Source organism: Cannabis sativa, chromosome 1 (assembly GCF_029168945.1).
Source record: "Cannabis sativa cultivar Pink pepper isolate KNU-18-1 chromosome 1, ASM2916894v1, whole genome shotgun sequence".
NCBI lineage: Eukaryota > Viridiplantae > Streptophyta > Magnoliopsida > Rosales > Cannabaceae > Cannabis > Cannabis sativa.
In genome coordinates, this window is record NC_083601.1 from 53674465 (window position 1) to 53693047 (window position 18583).

The following is an 18583-nucleotide window of genomic DNA, read 5'->3' on the forward strand; positions in this document are numbered from 1 at the left end:
TGAGAGTGTCTGCAATTTGGTCAGTTGTAGGAACGCTTCACTTGAAGCTAAAAGGATCTTGTCTCTCACAAAGTAAAGGTGAATTTCAATATGCTTTGTGCGGGCATGAAGAACATGATTAGCAGCCATCATCACAGTTGGAGTTACAGATGTGGGAATGTAAAGTTTTGAAATTAAAGACTGCAACAATGTAATTTCAGTTATGCCACAAGATTACCATAGTGAAGTGATCCAGCTAGGTACCTTAGAATTCGCTTAATTGCAACCCAATGAGACTTCAAAGGTGCTTTCATAAATTGAGATCGAATCCCATAATTCCCAACAAGCCCAGTCGAAGCCAACACCGGATATCGTCTCTCTCTCAAACTCTCCCTCTCTTGCTCTCTTATCTCTATCGGCTGAACCTCAACAAGCTGCCTCTAGTTGTCTGCCATGAAATCAAGGCCACTGTGGCCTCTAACGTTGGTCCAAACCTCGAGCTCGAGGTTCCCGTGACCCTGCCAGCAACATTGGACTAGGGGTGTTTGCGGTGCGGGTGGTGTGAGTTGTAATATTTTTTTCAAACCAAACCACATATGTGGTTTTTATACTTTCTCAAACCGCAACCGCACTGCGAGATCTTAAAACTGCAAAAATTACACTGTAAAAATAAAGTGTGGTGCAGTGCAGTTTAAGCGGTTTACACTATCATCATCATCAAACATCATAATAAAAATTCAAAAATCAATCTAATAAAATTTTAATAATACAAAAAAAAAAATCTTATTTCAATTTAAACATCATAACACATATACTAATCATCAAGTTATTATATTGAATTTTTTCAAAAAAAATAATACAATATACACATCAATTACATATGTTTGTTATTATATGAAAAATAAAAATAAAAATCATATTGTAAAAATTGTTAACTTTGTAATATATAGTGCGGTGCGGTTTGAACAGTACTTATTAACTTAAAAATCGCAAACTATATATACTGCACTGCACGGTTTGGTAAAAATACAAACTACAATTGCACCACAAAAAAGATTTCAAATTATATTTTTTATACGGTGTGGTACTGTAAAAGCGCTTATGCAGTGTAGGCAGTTTGATAGCCCAACGATGAAGGTGGCCCACCATGGCCTTCAACGTATTTATTTATTTATTTTTGCATAAGTTTGTGTTTGGTTGTGATGTTTTGATATGAAGTTTGTGTTTTATAGATCTATATATTTGTTGTATTATTGTTATTTTTTTTAGGGGAATTTTTAATCATATATTTAATTATAAAATAATTAACAAATATACCATTAATTATTTAAATGATACAGCCAGCGGCAATTATACCGCATATGTAAATAAATATATGCTATATGCTTTATATGTAGTTAGTGTTAGACTTAAATGGTACATTTATTTATTTATTTCATCATTTTCTCTTTTCTGCTGACTAGTTTTTTTATTTTTGTATTTATATATCTATTTTTACTTTTTACAATTTTAAAAAAATAACAACTACACTTTTAATTATTTTAATTTAAAAAAATAATATTATTGTGATCTACTCTTTAAATTGATCATTTTGATATGTAAAAATTGTATATTTTTTTACTGTCACCAAAAAAGATATTTGAAATTGAAAGTAATCATTTAATTTCTTTTATAAATTGTTCAAAAAAAATAATAAAATTTTTAAACTCAAACAAATTTAAATATGTACCATACTGAAAGTAACTTTTTATTGCGACTAATCTATCCAAAAAAGATTAATTTTATATTAAAAGATACTAGATGTTATTAAAAAGTAAGGTACTACGATATTAATTGATTTCTTTTTAATAAGCTTTACTTTGAGATAATATTTTCTTATTTACATTTTTGTTACTTACCAATTAATTACTTTTAAAATTATATTTTTGTTTAACTAATTAGTTACTTTCAAAACCATAATTTTATTTTTAATTTATATTATATTATTCATCAAGATACATTTGTGTTACTTTTGCATGTATATATATTATATAACTATTTTATGTTACCTCCAAACATATTTAAAATTAATAAATTACATTAAAGTATAATAAATTATTAGCAAAATTAGTATAACTTATTTTTATTATATATTTTTTTAAAATATAAATTTAAGATACTATCTAGTCTCTTTATAAGTAATTTTAATAAATATCAAAATTACTCTATAAAATAAGTATATGAAACTATAATTTAGTTAATTTTAATTATCATCTAAAAAATAATATTTTAAGTAATTTATAGAATTGGTTAGTATATTTAATTTTGTTTAAATGTAATGTTTGATTTTTTTTTTTTTTTTAAATATAACTTATATGATGTTCAAGATACTATATGGTGTATTTACAAGTTATTTTATAATTCTATCAAAATAAGTTTATTTATAATTTAATCTTGTAATATCTAAAGATAAAATAAGAAAAATATTCTTTAGTAACCTATGAAGTTGTTGATACATTAAATTTTATTTTGTTTAAGTTTAAAGATTAATTACTTATTTGTTAAGAAAATATTAAAAAAAAAAACTAAAATGTTACATTTGATCTCGATTATCTATTTTGGTGACGGTAAAAAATATATACTTGTTACATATTAAAATGATTATCTTAAAAAAATTACAGTAATGTTACTCTTTACACCAATTAATTATTTATGTAGTAAAAAATAATTTTTTTAAACTTGAAAAAATAAAAAGAAAGGGAGATTAATAAGTACATGAAGTTGGAAATTATTATAAAAATATGCATATACATATATATATTACAATAGAGTTGTAATATTTTGATTTTCTTCCATTGTAATAATATCTTGTGTAACATATGATTTATTTAACCTAATATAGTAACCTACACTTTGTAATATGGAGAGGAGTTACAAGATTAATTATTTTGTAACTTCTTTTTGTTGATCATATTTTTGTGTAATAAAAGAGATGTTACACAAAATTGATGATAGGATTCAAATCCCCCACTAGAGTTGTGATCACATATCTTTATATATTAAAAGTGTCTATCTAACGGCATTTCTTGGTTTAACGGAATATACTTAAAAATAAAAGAATATTCTGTTAAATTTAACGATTAAGTTTGATCTCCCGTTAACAAATAAACCCAATAATTAAACCAAAAAATTAAACAATCTTTTAAATATTAATAATCTCTTTTTAAATTAAAAAAAATCATCTTAGCCACATATCTCTCTAACAAACCTATCTTGGGAGAATATTAATAATTTTTTTATTTATTTTTTAAAAAAGAAGATTGATTGTGTTGGCTTAGAGGTTTTTAGGCTTGGGCTTAAAAAAATAAAAAGAAGATGAAATGGGCTGTAATTAGTATTTACCTTATATGTTTGTGCTTATTTTTAGTTTTATTTTTAATTTTACCACCAAGAGGAGAAGGTTGAAAAATATTAGAATATGAAAATATTATTGGTGCTTATTAGTAATTTGCAAAGAATATGAAAGTCTATAAATATATAGTTGTGTAGCTATAATTAGATATGAAATGAGATAATAGAACTTTTTTCAATTAGAAGATTAATGTACATTTTACTATTAATAACATACATTATTATAACACAACTATGTTTTACTTACTAAATATACTGACACATATTTTATTTTTATAAAACAAATCGTTCAAATAATTATACTATTTTAATTATTGATTCAAATAAAAAACTAAAATATTAAATAAAATTAACACTACGTGGCTTGGCACGTAACAATCGCCTAGTATATATATATATATGCATATATAGTAAATATATGTTGTGTAACATATATTTAATCAATCTCTTATTTTAGTCCCTTGTATTATTTTACAATAGAGTTGTAATAAATCTTGATTTTCTTCCATTGTTATAAAATCTCTAACAATAACTAAGGTTGATGTTTGGAAAAAAAAAAGGCAGAAGGTTTTTTTTTAAAAAAATAATAAAAAAAATTATTATATATGTATAAAGTTTTTTTATTTTTTTTATATATAATTAACTATAGGAAAATTCTACAATGTACCCCTTAAAATGGATATATTGATGCACCCCTATCTGTTTTAGCATCCGAACTAATTTTTTAGTCAAATTTTTTCTCATGGTCATGTACGTTATACTTATTTCAAACATCCTGCAAAATTTTAAGAAATTTGGAAAAGTTTAACATGCCGAAAATTATGTTCAAACAGTGTGTTGCACGCGTGACTATTTTATTTTATACGCGTGTAAAATAAACTGTTTGAACATTATTTTCTATATTGTAAATTATTCCGATTTTTTCAAAATTTTGTAGGATATCTTAAATAGCTATAACGTACATGAATATGAAAAAAAATTAGACTAAAATTTTTTTCTGGATGCCGAAACAAGTTAAGGGTGCACCAGTACATCCCTTTTAAGGGGGTGCATTGTAGAATCACCCTTAACTATATATATGATAACAGTTTATTATTAATGAAAGAAAGGATAGTCTAAAAAAAACAAAGCAGACGACTAAAGAGAGATTACCGAGTATACATATAAATATGTATATTATTTTTGTTATTTTTATCAATTTAAATTAATACGGGTATATGTATAAATAAATTATATTTAACGTGTTTCAACGTAATTTTCTCTTTTTTTTTTTTTTTTATCTAAATTTGTTGTATTATTTTTTATAAGGTATATTTTGTTGTTTGAGTTTTAATATGTATATTGTTATTTTTGATTTTTTTTTTTTCTTAAAAATTGTTATTTTTGGATTTAATAATGTAAATTTTATTGTTTAGATCTCATATTTAGTTCGGAGTAATTCGTGGTTAGATTTAAAAGTTTTTTTTTGGTGGTATTGGTTCTAAACCGAGACTTTAAGTGCAAAAATAAATTTCGCACCCGTCGGTTTAGAACGATTACTGGCGGATCCTCGCCGTTAAAGGGCAACACCGGCGGATTCTAAGATTATTACCAGCGGACTGTTCCGCCCCTAATAATGGTATTTGTTGTAGTGAATGTCGAGTTAGAATTGGCACCAAACAATATATTTTTTTGTCTTAATAAAATAAGTATAAGTGTCAGTTTAAAATCGACGCCAAACATACATGTTGTAGTAGTGCTCCAACAAAAGGCAACCTTAATTTTGAATATGATATGCATCCCTCTCGGAAACAAATAATGCTTCATCCTTAACCTTACACAACCCAACAACAAAATAAAATTATTATTATTATTTGATGATAAGATTAATTACAATTAAAAATTGGTTAATCATATATAGTCGTATATATCAAGAATATATAAATATATACATATATAAACATGCCGGGAAGTATGTAACGATCCCATATCTAACAAACAACACATTGTGTGTTTTTTTTTTTTTTAATTTTGAAGTGTTTGACAAGTAGTATGCCAATAAAGAATCGTGAGAGCAATTTTGAAGTTTTTCTAGGAATTTTCCACCATTATTATTTATTATTTATTATTTATTATATAATAATATTGTAAGCATGTATAGATATGTTAATTTCCGACCATGACAAAAATCTATCAACTACTTCATTATTGTGTGGAATAGAGTCGACTAATATAACCTTCTAGTAACATTATGTATATGTAATTGCTGACAGCAATTCTAAACTAGACACTATTAGTATTAAAAGACATTACTATTGAGTATATTTTTTATTTTTATATCGTTATTAGTATAATTAAGTATCAAATCTTTTATATAATATAATATAATATAATATAATATTTTTTAGAAAATATTGTTAATAATACGAGTATCTAAGAGCAATGCTTATATATTTGAGTAATTTGCGGCAAAACCCCTTCAACTATTAATTTACTTGCAAAAAACCATCCAACCTTATATTTTGGTGGGAAAACCCTCCAAGGTACTGTTCCGTTTATATTTTTAAGGTGTCATTTGTCCAGCCTCGTTAAGTCTTAATTTTGCCCACGTGGCAATGACAAGTCACTAAAAAATTATCCTACGTAGCCATATTTTACAAAATAAAAATTAAAATAAAAATAAAAAATTTAAGAGTAATTTGCGGTAAAACTCCCCCAACTATCAATTTACTTGCAAAAAACCATCCAACCTTAAAGTTTTTTGGATGGTTTTTTGCAAGTAAATTGATAGTTGGGGGGTTTTGCTGCAAATTACTCTTAAAGTTTTTATTTTTATTTTGTAAAATATGACCACATAGGATAGTTTTTTAGTGACCTGTTATTGCCACGTGGGCAAAATTAGGACTTAACGAGGCTGGACAGATGACACCTTAAAAATGTAAATGGAATAGTACTTTGGAGGGTTTTCCCACTAAAATATGAGGCTCGATGATTTTTTACAAGTAAATTGATAGTTAATGGAGTTTTGCCGCAAATTACTCTATATATTTAGACGAGTAGTTTTTGGAGAGAAATTAGGTTATCATTGACACGTATTCTAAGTTGCATTCATCAAAAGTCATCCACCCTTTTTATTATAATCATTATTTCTACTTTCACGTTATTGCTTATGAAGCTACGCAAATTGAGTTGATTCATATAAATATCAATATTATAAATGAAAATTTGTTTTTAATTATTATATGTATGCATAATGAAAATAACAAATTATTATCTATATTAAAATTTGTTCATCAAAAAATTATTATTCACATCTATATGTTTTTTAAAAATTATTATTCACATGCATTTTTGGTTAATAAACGACTAACGAGTGTTTTTATCTTCTTTTTTCTTCTTCAAAAAGGAAATATACGATAGGTTTTCTCATTTTGAAAGAGAAAACTAGTAGAAACTTAGAAAGGATAGAATTTGGTTTGAAAAATTGAGTATAATCAACTGATCATTTGTACAGATGTAAAGTTTATTTTTGAGCAATACAACTCATTCATTTACTAAAAAAAAATACTGAAAAAGTAAATAACACAAGAGTTTTATAGTCACTAGCGTACCCAATGAAGGACCAGTGTGGGCTTAAGCCTATGCTGAAAAAATTATTTCTTTTACTTCTTAACAAAAAAAAATCTCTTAATTATTTTAATTGCCCACAAAAAATGCGCAACAAAATGGGAGATCAATAGTTGAATGATAGTTTGACAATATATCTCAAAAATGATGTATTCAATGCTATTGACAAAGAGCTTATTATTTATCGTTTTCAAAACATGAAAAATTCGTCGAGGACAACTCTAAAGATATGAGCTCAAAAATTGATATATTTGCTAAAATTTTAGGATATTGAGTATGTTATATATTTTGAACATCGTTTTAGATTGCTTTTTTTTTTTTTTTTTTTTTCTATTAGAAGATTTTTAGTGCTTGATATTTAATATCTTTTTAGTTGGGAATTGAAATATTGAATTGTGTTTTTCTTTATATTTTATTGTTTTTTTGAAATATTTTTATATATGAAAAAAATTTACGCCCACCCTCTAATTAAATTTTGGGTCCGCCACTGTTTATAGTGGTGCGGCCTTAATTAGTAAATGATAATTACCTACTTCATTTGGTATTTTTATTGTTTGGTGATTAATACTCAAACATGAAATGAGCTTATGTCAACTGAATTTCCCAAGTATCAATGAGAAAAAAAAAAAGAAGATTGTACAAGAGGGATCTATGCACATGCAAGTGAACTTAGTCAACTTTTTGACTTAAATGTGTGTGTGAAAAATTTTAAAGCCTTAAGCCTTGTATAATTTATAGGCTCATAAGCGTTGAGCACATAGAATTTAAACATTTAAGATAATAATTAACTTAATTTTGTTTTTGTTTTTGTTGCTATTCTATTTATACGGTTAAGTGACTGACCAGTCATATTATTTACTATAGCATGCACCATGATGTTGTCAATCAAGGAAAATTTACCCTCCTAAGGGCACAATTTTTAATAGGAAAATTGTTAATAGACACCTTAAAGTGTTTAACACCATGCACAATAATATGACACTTTAATATTAGTTAGCAGTTTTCTATATTAATTTTTAAATTAAAATATGTGTCAGGTCTTGACACCTTAAGGTACATCTTAACTTTTCTTATTAGATTTAGGCCTAACACAATTATAAACCACTAGGTTGTCTTTACAAGTCACACTCCCTCCGTGGGCTGCTCAAGAGGACTAAAGGCCCAAAAAATTAAGTATCTGTAACCAACCATACAAGCTATTATGAGTTCTACAACCCACAAACTCTCATTCACTTGATGATTTAATTACTCATTTCTAATCTTTTATTTGATCAATTATATATTATTGGTATGGGAAGAATTATAATAATATGATAAACTTATGCCAGCTATATATGTAGCTGAATCAATTAGAAAATTTCAACAAAGGTCAGTAAGTTTTCACCAATAGTAGTTTCATTATTTTGAAGTGAATAACAAGTAGCCCCCTTGAGCTACCCAAAAACTGATTATTATCAACAAAAAAAAAAAAAAAAAAAAAGAAAAAAAAAAGAAGAAACCACTAATCAAGATAGCTCCTATAACAAAGGTAAAATTAATATATTAGTTCTTATACATATATTTAGTGATTATGCAATAGCAAATTAATTAATTGGTTTTTAAATTCCACATTTAATATCACTTACATGAATTTTCTGCATAAACTATACCTAATCATAAACTATTAATTTACATTTGAATAAATTAAAATGCATAACTTCACCATCATCAATAAACACCTAATTTATTAACATTTGAAACCCTAAATGTAATGTAGTACAATAATTAATAATTAAAAAAGACCATATGCTTCGGTAAGTTTGATTAATTCTTGTCTGCAGAATCAGTCTTCGTGGTGTACAGATTAAATTATAATTAATTAACTAATAATGCTCTTCTGATCATGATCTGCTTTTGTACTATAGGGTTGTTCAAATAATTTGTAATTCGTGGTTCTAAACTTCAATCAATTCGGACCAAACCATTTGAGGTTGGACCAAATGAATTTAGAGTGAATGGTTTGGTCAATTCCGACCGTTTAGAATTCTCTGATTTAGTCACAGTTTTAGAATTCTGAGTAGCGATTCGAAACAAATCAATACGTATAATTTTATTATGTATACTTAATATATAATTTTTGAAAATATTTTGATTATTTATGTATTATAGTCTTACTATTAAAAGTAAAAAAAATTACCAAAAAAATGCAAGATTGCTTTAAAACAATTAGAACAATAGCAAAATACAATCCATGATTTTGAGCCAAATCAATCCGTTCTGGACTGGTTTGGTTCGGTTTGATTATTTAATTGACCCGAAACACGTTTTAGTTTGGTTTTAAATTTTAAAAAACTGTAATATTAGTTTGATTTGAAAAAATTAAAAATATGCACCAATTACCAATCCGTTAACACTCCAATTATAGAATCATAAAATATAAGCTAACCAATACTTTTAACGTATTCCTCAATATATCGCTCAAATTAAACTCTAAAATATCGTGACTCGTAATTTTAACAAAGTGACAAAAAGTACATATCATTGTATAGCTAGCAAAACTTGATTAAGAAGCTTATTTAGCTAGGGTTTGAAAAACAAGTAGAGATATAACGATCAACATATTATGAAGTGTACGTTAAGTAGATGGTGATAGATTTATAGTTATTACTTATTAATTTATGTAATTAAATTTTTCTTAATATATAATTCGTCATTGAATTCCAAACCTCACAATCTTTCCAAAATCATAACTAACCTAAATTTAAACAGCAAAATACAGAATACCAATTAATTATTGAGAGACACGTACATGCATGTGTTATATATTTATAATCAAACATGTAAATCTTATAAAGACATAATTTAGTTATTAAACGTACTCAGTTATTGAAGTGAAGTTATCACTCTATAAATATATTTCCTATAAATATAAAAGGTGGCCTATGTTTTTTTTTGGTTGATTTAACATAATATTTCATCAATATCTTATTTAATTAAAATTAGTTATATTAATAAAAACTTACACTTCATCCATTAATATTTTTCATATTAAAACTTTTTTAGCTCAAAATTTTCTTTATTGATAATAATAATAATAAAAAACTTTATTGATAAAATCTAATTAACATATAAAAATGAACAATTTCATTTCGAAAGCAAACACAGAGACCAAAAAAAAAATAGCTTTTTAAATTTAAATTTTTTTAGCAACATTTAATTACTTTATTAAAACCTATAAAAAAACTTTTGGATTAATACACTTAAAATAAACCTTTAGATTAATTATGTGTTTTTGTTTATTTATTATACATTAATAATTTAAACATATAATTTTAATACTTGGTATAATTTGCTGTTTTTATTTTCTCAATGCAATTTTATTAATCAAAATAGATATGCAGTAAGCAGGGCCGTGTTAAATATTTTTGAAGCCCTGTTCTAATTTAAATAGTTGGACCCTAGTAATTAAAAAAGGTGCAATTGTAAACAATATTTTCAAATATTATCATGTACTAATATATATTTTACAAAATTAAGCACCAAAAAACTCAAACTAATTTATTAAAATTTTTATTCACTTTTGAGTGAAATATAAACTGAACTCCTGATATATGTACATCAAATAATTTTTTCAGCAACTCTTAATATTAATAATACTTTACTTTAATTTTTTTTTAAAAAATAAAATCTAGAAAATAGAAATATGTATAATAACACAAGCGATTAATTTTTTTCCTCTCAAAACAATTTTGATTTTTGATATTTGAGGGAAAATGGATAGAAATATATATATGGAACATTTCTTAATGGGTATTACCCATGAATGGTTACTAAACAAATTTAATTATAAATATTAATTTTAAAAATATCAAACCATCGAATTTTGATCTAATAACGAATAATGAAATCACAAATTTAAATTTCTATGCTTAATTTAACTACTTAATTACAAAAAATATAAAAAAATATCTCTTTTTACACTATATCAAAAATATGTTCATACAAAAATATTTAACTCAAACTCAACTTTTTCTTTTCTTATATTTCTTGCTGAAAAACTTTTTTTAATTTTTTTTTACCGATGGAACAATCTCAGCCCTTATGATATAAAAAAGAAAGATTTTTTTTTTAAGTAGATAGAAAAATTAAGCATAAAAACTCAAAATTTTCTAATTTTTTCCATTCATGGGTAATACCCATTAAGAGTGCACCCATATATATATATAAATAAGATGAAAAAAATAATTGTTTGACATAAAAATAAAAGACTACTGTTTAAATAAAGAAAATATTTAGTTAATTATTTTATTAAATAAAATGTAGAAGGTTTGACAAAATTAAATAGCAATAATGGAGATGTATTTTTAAAATTGGGATTGATAAAGAAAGTGGAAATTTAAGAGACAATATAAGAAGAAATACAAATTTTTCAAAAAAAAAAACAAAACAAAACAAAAATTCAGATGGGCCCTTTATTATTGTGGGCCCTGTGCGATTGATCTGGTTGCACAGCCTTTGGGCCGGCCATGGCAGTAAGTTTCTTTCATATACATTAGCGAGCAATATGTTTGGTTGGAAGGTAATGAAAATATATAAAAATAGGTTAATATTATTTTGGATCATGTATTATGCAAAATTTACTATTTGGATCTTCAGTTTTGTTAAATAATAAATTAGACCTTGTATTTTCTAAAATGGTACAAACACAGAGTCCAAAATATTTACCCTATAAAATTGGAAGAATAAAATAAAATTTAAAATTTAAAATGTATAAAAAAAATTGATAAAAAGATTAATTTTTTTTCTCATCTTTGATTTTTCCTTCCATTTCAAAATACAGTATAGTCATTACGAAAATAGTGGAAAAATCATTCAATTAGAATATTATTCCAATACTTTGCTTGTTTACTAATAAGCAATGAGAATCAATGGTAAGTAATAATTATTCACTTTCATTTGTTTATTTTAATTTATTAAAATTAGGAAAGGAAGAACTTGATTAAATAAAAGATAAAAGAAAATGAATATTTTCCTCACCAATTTTCTAAGAAATGACAATTAAAGGTATGGATTCTATTTATTTTGATTTATTTATTTTTAAAATTAAATATAAAAAGATAATTTTGTCCTTTATATGTCTTACAAAATAACTACGGTCATATATTATAGTATAACTCAAAAGGACAATTTAGTTAATTTAAGCATTTCGATTACGTTTCTTAATAAAGTAAACAAGATCAATCATTATCATTCTATTTTCAAATAATTTTAGTAAACAACATATTACAAATATTAATTGTTATTATTCTTCATTTATTCCGTTATATATTCTAAATATTGTGTCATGTATGCATGTAACCAAAAAATGGAGTGGAACCAAGGACGGAGCTAGAAATATTGAACTTAAGGGGGGCCAAAAAGAAAAAAATTAAAATTAAGGGGGGCCTTAACTATAAATTTTAAAGAAAATGAGGAAAAAATACAATGAGGAAAGAGCAATTTTTATAGGGATATTTGCAGCGAAACCTTCTTAATATTTACAATTATTACACATATGACCCTAATAAAAAAAAGTGGTGGCAAAAGTACTTTATTTTATAATTTCATTACAGTCATACCCTTTTTTAGCTGTTAAGTGCCAATTAAGCCTGTTAAGTGCTAGCTAAGAAACACGTCGCGATATATTAATTTAATTCCTTTAGCTTATTTAATATGTGGTCTAATAATATGTCACCACTTGTTTTTGAGTTGACACTTAACGGCAAAAATATAGTACGGCTGCAACAAAATCGTAAGATAAGATATTTTTACAGCCATTTTTTTTAATTAGGATCATATGTGTAACAATTATAAATGTTAAGGAGGTTTCACCGCAAATATTCCTTATATATATTTTTAGAATTTTGGAGAGACATGACCCCGTTATGTATAGGGTGGCTCCGTGAAATGAAAATGAATTTCTTTTTATTCCCATCAACCAATTATACAATCTAAGGTAGCGTTTAGTTGGAATACTAATGAATGAAAACATATAAACATGTAAGAATGGTAATATAAAGAATAGAAATGTAACAAAATCAAATTTAAAATGTATAGAAAATTTGATAAAAAGAAATAAATTTTTTTCTTATCTAGTATTAAAATAGTAGTCATGTTATTAATTTAAAAATAATAAAATAGTATATTCCACTAAAATAATGTAAAAATACTTTAAAATATAACCAAACAAATAAATGAAATAAAACGGAGTTTTCCTTTGCATCTCATCCCAATTTTCTTATTTTATGTTTGTTAACCAAAATATTTAACTAGATATAATAACAACAGTGTGAGAGAGTGATGATGAGCCCTTAGTTATATATATTTGGTTATAATCTAGCTCCTCTACCTTGTGTTTGAAGACCCATATATAGTAGGTGAGAGCTTCAAAAACACACTCAAAAACTTTTCTTTAAACCCTTCACATAGAAAAGCTTAAATTCCAGTACTACTGCATCGATTTTCTTTGAGAATGGTAAGCAAGAAACCCTAAACGTATCAATAATCTATTATATTGATCTCTCTCTCTCTCTCTCACATCATTATTTGCACTTTCTGTTTATTATTATTATTCAACACCACATAATTATTCTATGAAACTTTTTACCCTTAATATGAAAACGTCAAAACCTAATTGAAGATTATTCTATATATGCAAAACCAAAAAGGTAGCTATATAACTATACTCTTATGTATATATAGAAATTCTTTCCCATATTTCTCAATACTATTTTTTATTCTTGCTGTTCAATTAATTGTATGAGTAATTTATTAGGAATATGTACACGTTCATGAATATGTAATAGACTTTTTATTTTTTTTTTATAATAATAATAATAATTACTAAATGTAATTGGTATTATATGATGAATAGAAGGAAACAAGTAGTCATCAGAAGGAAAAGGAAGAAATTAGGAGAGATATGGGTGGTGGATCATCAGATGATAACAAGGTGGATACAACTGAGAAATTGCCACCGGGTTTTCGATTTCACCCAACCGATGAAGAACTAATCACTTTTTATCTCATCAACAAGATCTCAGATCCAACTTTTACAGCAAGAGCAATTGGTGATGTTGATCTCAACAAATCTGAACCCTGGGAACTCCCTGGTACAAATTTTTTACTATATTTTTTCTTCTTTTTTTTTACATACGTAATATATAAGAAAACCCTAATTGGGTAATAACTAATTAATTTTTCTATTGAATATAATATTAATATATATTAGCAAAGGCGAAGATGGGAGAAAAAGAATGGTATTTCTTTAGCCTTAGAGATCGGAAATATCCAACTGGAGTGAGAACAAACCGAGCGACAAACACTGGATATTGGAAGACTACGGGAAAAGATAAAGAGATTTTTAACTCAGTAACTTCTGAGTTGGTTGGGATGAAAAAGACTTTGGTCTTTTATAGAGGAAGAGCCCCAAGAGGAGAGAAATCTAATTGGGTTATGCATGAATATCGCATTAACTCCAAATCAGCCTTTAGAACTTCCAAGGTATATATCTCTATATATCTATACACTAGGGAATATAGCCGCTCTTCGCGCGGCTGATGTAATTTTTTTATAGTATTATAATAAATAGTTACTTAAAAATATAAAATTAGAATAGTAAAATTATAAATATATTATTTCATTTCATATTATTATAAATAATTTATTTATTAAAAACTAAATGACAATTTTATTAATTATTTTTTAGAATTATTTATTAAGAAATTTAAAATTTATTATATATGTAGTATTTTAAATTGCTTTGTTAAAAGAAATTATTTTTATAAAAATAAATAAATAAGATGGTATAAAAAAAAATTATTGTATCTCATAATGCATTATTTTCATATCTCGATCATTCAAAATTATTGTTATTAGTTGGGTAAATACCATTTTGGACCCTCTGTTTTACAAAAGTTACCAATTGGACCCTGTGTTTTGTTAAATGACAAAATGGACCCTTTATTTTCTAAAATAGTACAAATAGGACCCTGAATTGATTTTTTGTCAAAATAAAGTTTAATTATAATCCGATCTAAAAGTGCTATGACAAAACTGTTTACATTTTTTGTATCTGTTCGTATTAAGCATTGTCTTCAAGTTGGTTGCATTAAAAAAAAAGTTGTCAAAAATTAAGCTCAGGGTCCTATTTTTACTATTTTAGAAAATACAGGGTCCATTTTGTCATTTAACAAAACACATGGTCCAATCTGTAACTTTTGCAAAACACAGGGTCCAAAATAGTATTTACCCTTATTAGTTTTATTTAAGGTTTTGATGTTTTTTTTTTGCTTTTTTAGATTTCAGTAACTAAATAAAGTATGACTATAGCAGTTTGTTTTATTAAATTAAACTAATAGAATATTGTTTACATTATTAATAATTGTATGGATAGAGTGCAAGTGAATCATCCAAATACTTTTTGTCATCATTTTTTATCAATTATCATCAAAAACTTTTCAATTTCTTTTTCCTCTACTAAAAAATATTTCATAATTAACCCATAACCTCAACTATTTCATTTATAGCAAAAATCACTGTGGTAAATAAAAAAAAATAATAGAGACAACTATTTCATTTATAGCATAATATCAATGAGAAATAAAAAAAAAAATGAAAAGAATCTATTATTTCATGATTTTTTTTTTAAGAAAATAACAACAGAAAATATATAGAGAAAAAAGAAAGTACTATAGTTGCATGGAGAATAGCTATCCAATAAAAAGAACAAAAATAAATCAATAGCAAATTCATTATACAATGCTAGAATATGTAGAGAAGGAAGGTGAAAATATTAGATAAAAGATTAATAATATTAGTAATATTAGATAGATATGGTGATAGAGAGCTTGTATCAGACAAATTTATTTTTATATATTTATATTGAGTTGTAGGTTTAAAGAGGTTATATATAATATTAGGGTTATAAATATATAGATGGAGATTTATATCCGTTTAAAATATTTCTTAAGAATATTATTTTAATTATAATAGGGTAGATTTAGGATATTTTAAACTTAATAAAAAAAAAATGAGAGAATTAAGGAGAGAAGAGATACTAAATATGCTAAATATCAATTCAAATATTAATAGGATTTGTTTTATTATTATTTTATTATATATAAATAATATTTTATTATTTTATTAAATAAAAATAAAAAATTACCCATAAATTTCTCATAAACCAAGAATTTCAGTTATATAGGCATACTTTATATAGAATAGATATATATATTCTATAAGATAGCAGGGAATTAATAAATTTAAATTTAAAAGCTAGGGTATAATTTTTAGACCTTAATTAATTCATAATAAAAAAAAGTAGATAAATTAAGAAACTATTTCTAGCAAACATTAATGTAGTAGAAAGAAATTTAAGAGGAATTAGTACTTTTTTTTAAAAAAAAAAAAAATCAGATGGACGAATAATTTTCCAAACTAAGCATATATATAGAAGTAGTTTTGGGTTGAAGTGAAATATACTAGCAGAAATTTAAAATTATTACTTGTATGTCACTATAAAAAATTTTACTTTTAGTCATAATAAAACTTGTGACTAAAAGTGAAAAAATTGTGACTAATTATAAATCATGATTTTTATGTTGTGACTAAAAGGTTTGTGGTTAAAAGTATTAGTCACAAAAATTACAATTTGTTGTGACTAAATGTATTTTTAGTCTCAATATTTGTTGTGACTAAAACTAAATTAGTGACAACTTGTAACTAAATACTATGTTTTAGTCATAAGTAATATTTTTTTGTGACTAAAAGTCACATTTAGTCACAAAGAAATTATGTATGACTAAAAAGTTATCACTAAAAATAACAATTTTTTGTAGTGTGTATATCATATACGCCAAGGTAATATCTATGTATATATATTTATATATATAGTATTTCTTAATTAATTAATACACTTTTGGCCAATTTCAAAATGAGAAATACAGTAAAAATTTAGGAAACAAAAATCAAGAAAATTTTGTTTGGGGGAAGGAATTAAAGATAAAGAAAATTGCATTAATTGTGCGTGACTAATTAGTATGTAAGTGTTTTTGGTCTGAAATTATTATTTTAGTGTTTGATGATTTATTGTGTAAGAGAAAAATCAAAGTTTATAATATTGTGTATGTTCATAAACAAAGTGATGTCTTGTGCCCTTGTGTTTGAATAATTTCTTTAAACGTTAAAAATAAAAACGTCCTTATAGGTAAGAACAAAAGTGATGTCTCTAGCTACAACATGTTTTTTCGTATATTTTATAATTAATGTGTTAATCAATTAACAGGACGAATGGGTAGTTTGTCGTGTGTTCCAAAAGAGCGCGGGTGCCAAAAAGTACCCGACGACATCAACTCAAACAAGAACGATGAACCCTTATGCCCTAATTGATCAAACTCAAACTATGCTTCAATATTCATCACCAATGATGCAGCTGCCTGGAGATCCCACCGGCCACTTCCTCTTTGCGAGAAACAATTGCAACAACATCACTAATAACCCTCACGAACTAGCCGAGCTCTCTAGGGTTCTTCGAGGTACAACAAGTGGATCAACGAACCCCTTGAACATCCTTCCTTCTCAATACAACTACCCCGTTCCCATCCTCCCCGGGGGAGGAGGAGGAGGAGGATGCCTCACAATTTCTGGCCTCAATTTGAATCTTGGGGGACCGCCACCTCCACAGGCGCCACCAATGCAGCCGAATAACAATCATCATCAGCCACAAATAATGAATTTGAATCAACAAAACATAATGAGTAGTAACAGTGGCTCTTTTGGCCATCATGATCACAATAATGGTTATGGTTCAGAGATGAACAACGTACCCAACAATGGAGCTGCTAACAACAATAGATCATATATGAACGTAGATCATTGCATGGATCTTGAGAACTACTGGCCTGCATATTAGATGATGATCATGAGTACGAGATTAAAATGGTGTTGCATTTCTTTTAATTAAAGTAGTGTTAAGATATATAGGATAGATAACCTTGCTTAATATTTTCACGTACAATTAATTAAGTAGTGCCCCAAGAAATCAGGGTGTCTTAATTTGCTTTGTACTTTAGATTTTATATATTTTATGTACTTGGTTTTTGAAATTTGTATTAAAATTACGTACTATATCATATGAGAAAATGAATCAGACAAGTTTGAGCTATTTGCATTTGTCTATAGCCGTTTTACAAGGTATAGTTCCAGCTATTCTAATTTTACAATCATTTTGTATCATTTGTACAGTGTGTTTTATATGCCAAAGTTTCTTGTCCCAAAGAACCACATTTGGAACCTCCATAAGTTGTAAATTGCTGCTACAATAATTGACAGCAACATGCTCTTTCAGGTATTGTTGGATTAAAATCTTATTGTGGGCATATATGTATAATGTATATGTTATTATAAAGCGTGATACAAAATTAAGTGACCAATTATGTTATGGGTATCAAAAGAGTATTAAATTGTCATGGAAATAATGTGTAGATACCATAAGTTAATTTATAATTTGTTGAGGGGCCAAATTATAAATACCCAAAACTTATTCTAAGATGAGTCTATAAATAGGTAGTGGTATAAAATAATAATTAAA

The 18583-nt window shown here is 25.8% G+C and overlaps 1 protein-coding gene across 2 annotated transcripts; it reads left to right on the forward strand.

Moving 5' to 3' along the window:
• The first annotated feature begins 12705 nt into the window (after window positions 1–12705).
• Window positions 12706–18186, forward strand: LOC115704782 (NAC domain-containing protein 20). 2 transcript variants are annotated; one of them, XM_030631988.2, is made up of 4 exons: window positions 12706–13468; window positions 13868–14105; window positions 14225–14496; window positions 17279–18186. In XM_030631988.2, the coding sequence occupies exons 1-4, from the start codon at window positions 13466–13468 to the stop codon at window positions 17903–17905; spliced, it is 1140 nt and encodes a 379-aa protein (XP_030487848.2). In that variant the 5' UTR covers window positions 12706–13465; the 3' UTR covers window positions 17906–18186. The 2 variants fall into 2 exon arrangements, with proteins under 2 accessions (XP_030487848.2, XP_030487849.2); XM_030631989.2 differs by lacking the exon at window positions 12706–13468 and adding an exon at window positions 13476–13661.
• Window positions 18187–18583: the final 397 nt, after the last annotated feature.

Bases quoted from the DNA above. Each gene is read 5' to 3' on its own strand.
- LOC115704782 (XM_030631988.2), top strand. The intron at 14,106-14,224 runs GTACAAATTTTT...AATATATATTAG, and splicing joins TGAACCCTGGGAACTCCCTG to CAAAGGCGAAGATGGGAGAA. The intron at 14,497-17,278 runs GTATATATCTCT...ATCAATTAACAG, and splicing joins CAGCCTTTAGAACTTCCAAG to GACGAATGGGTAGTTTGTCG.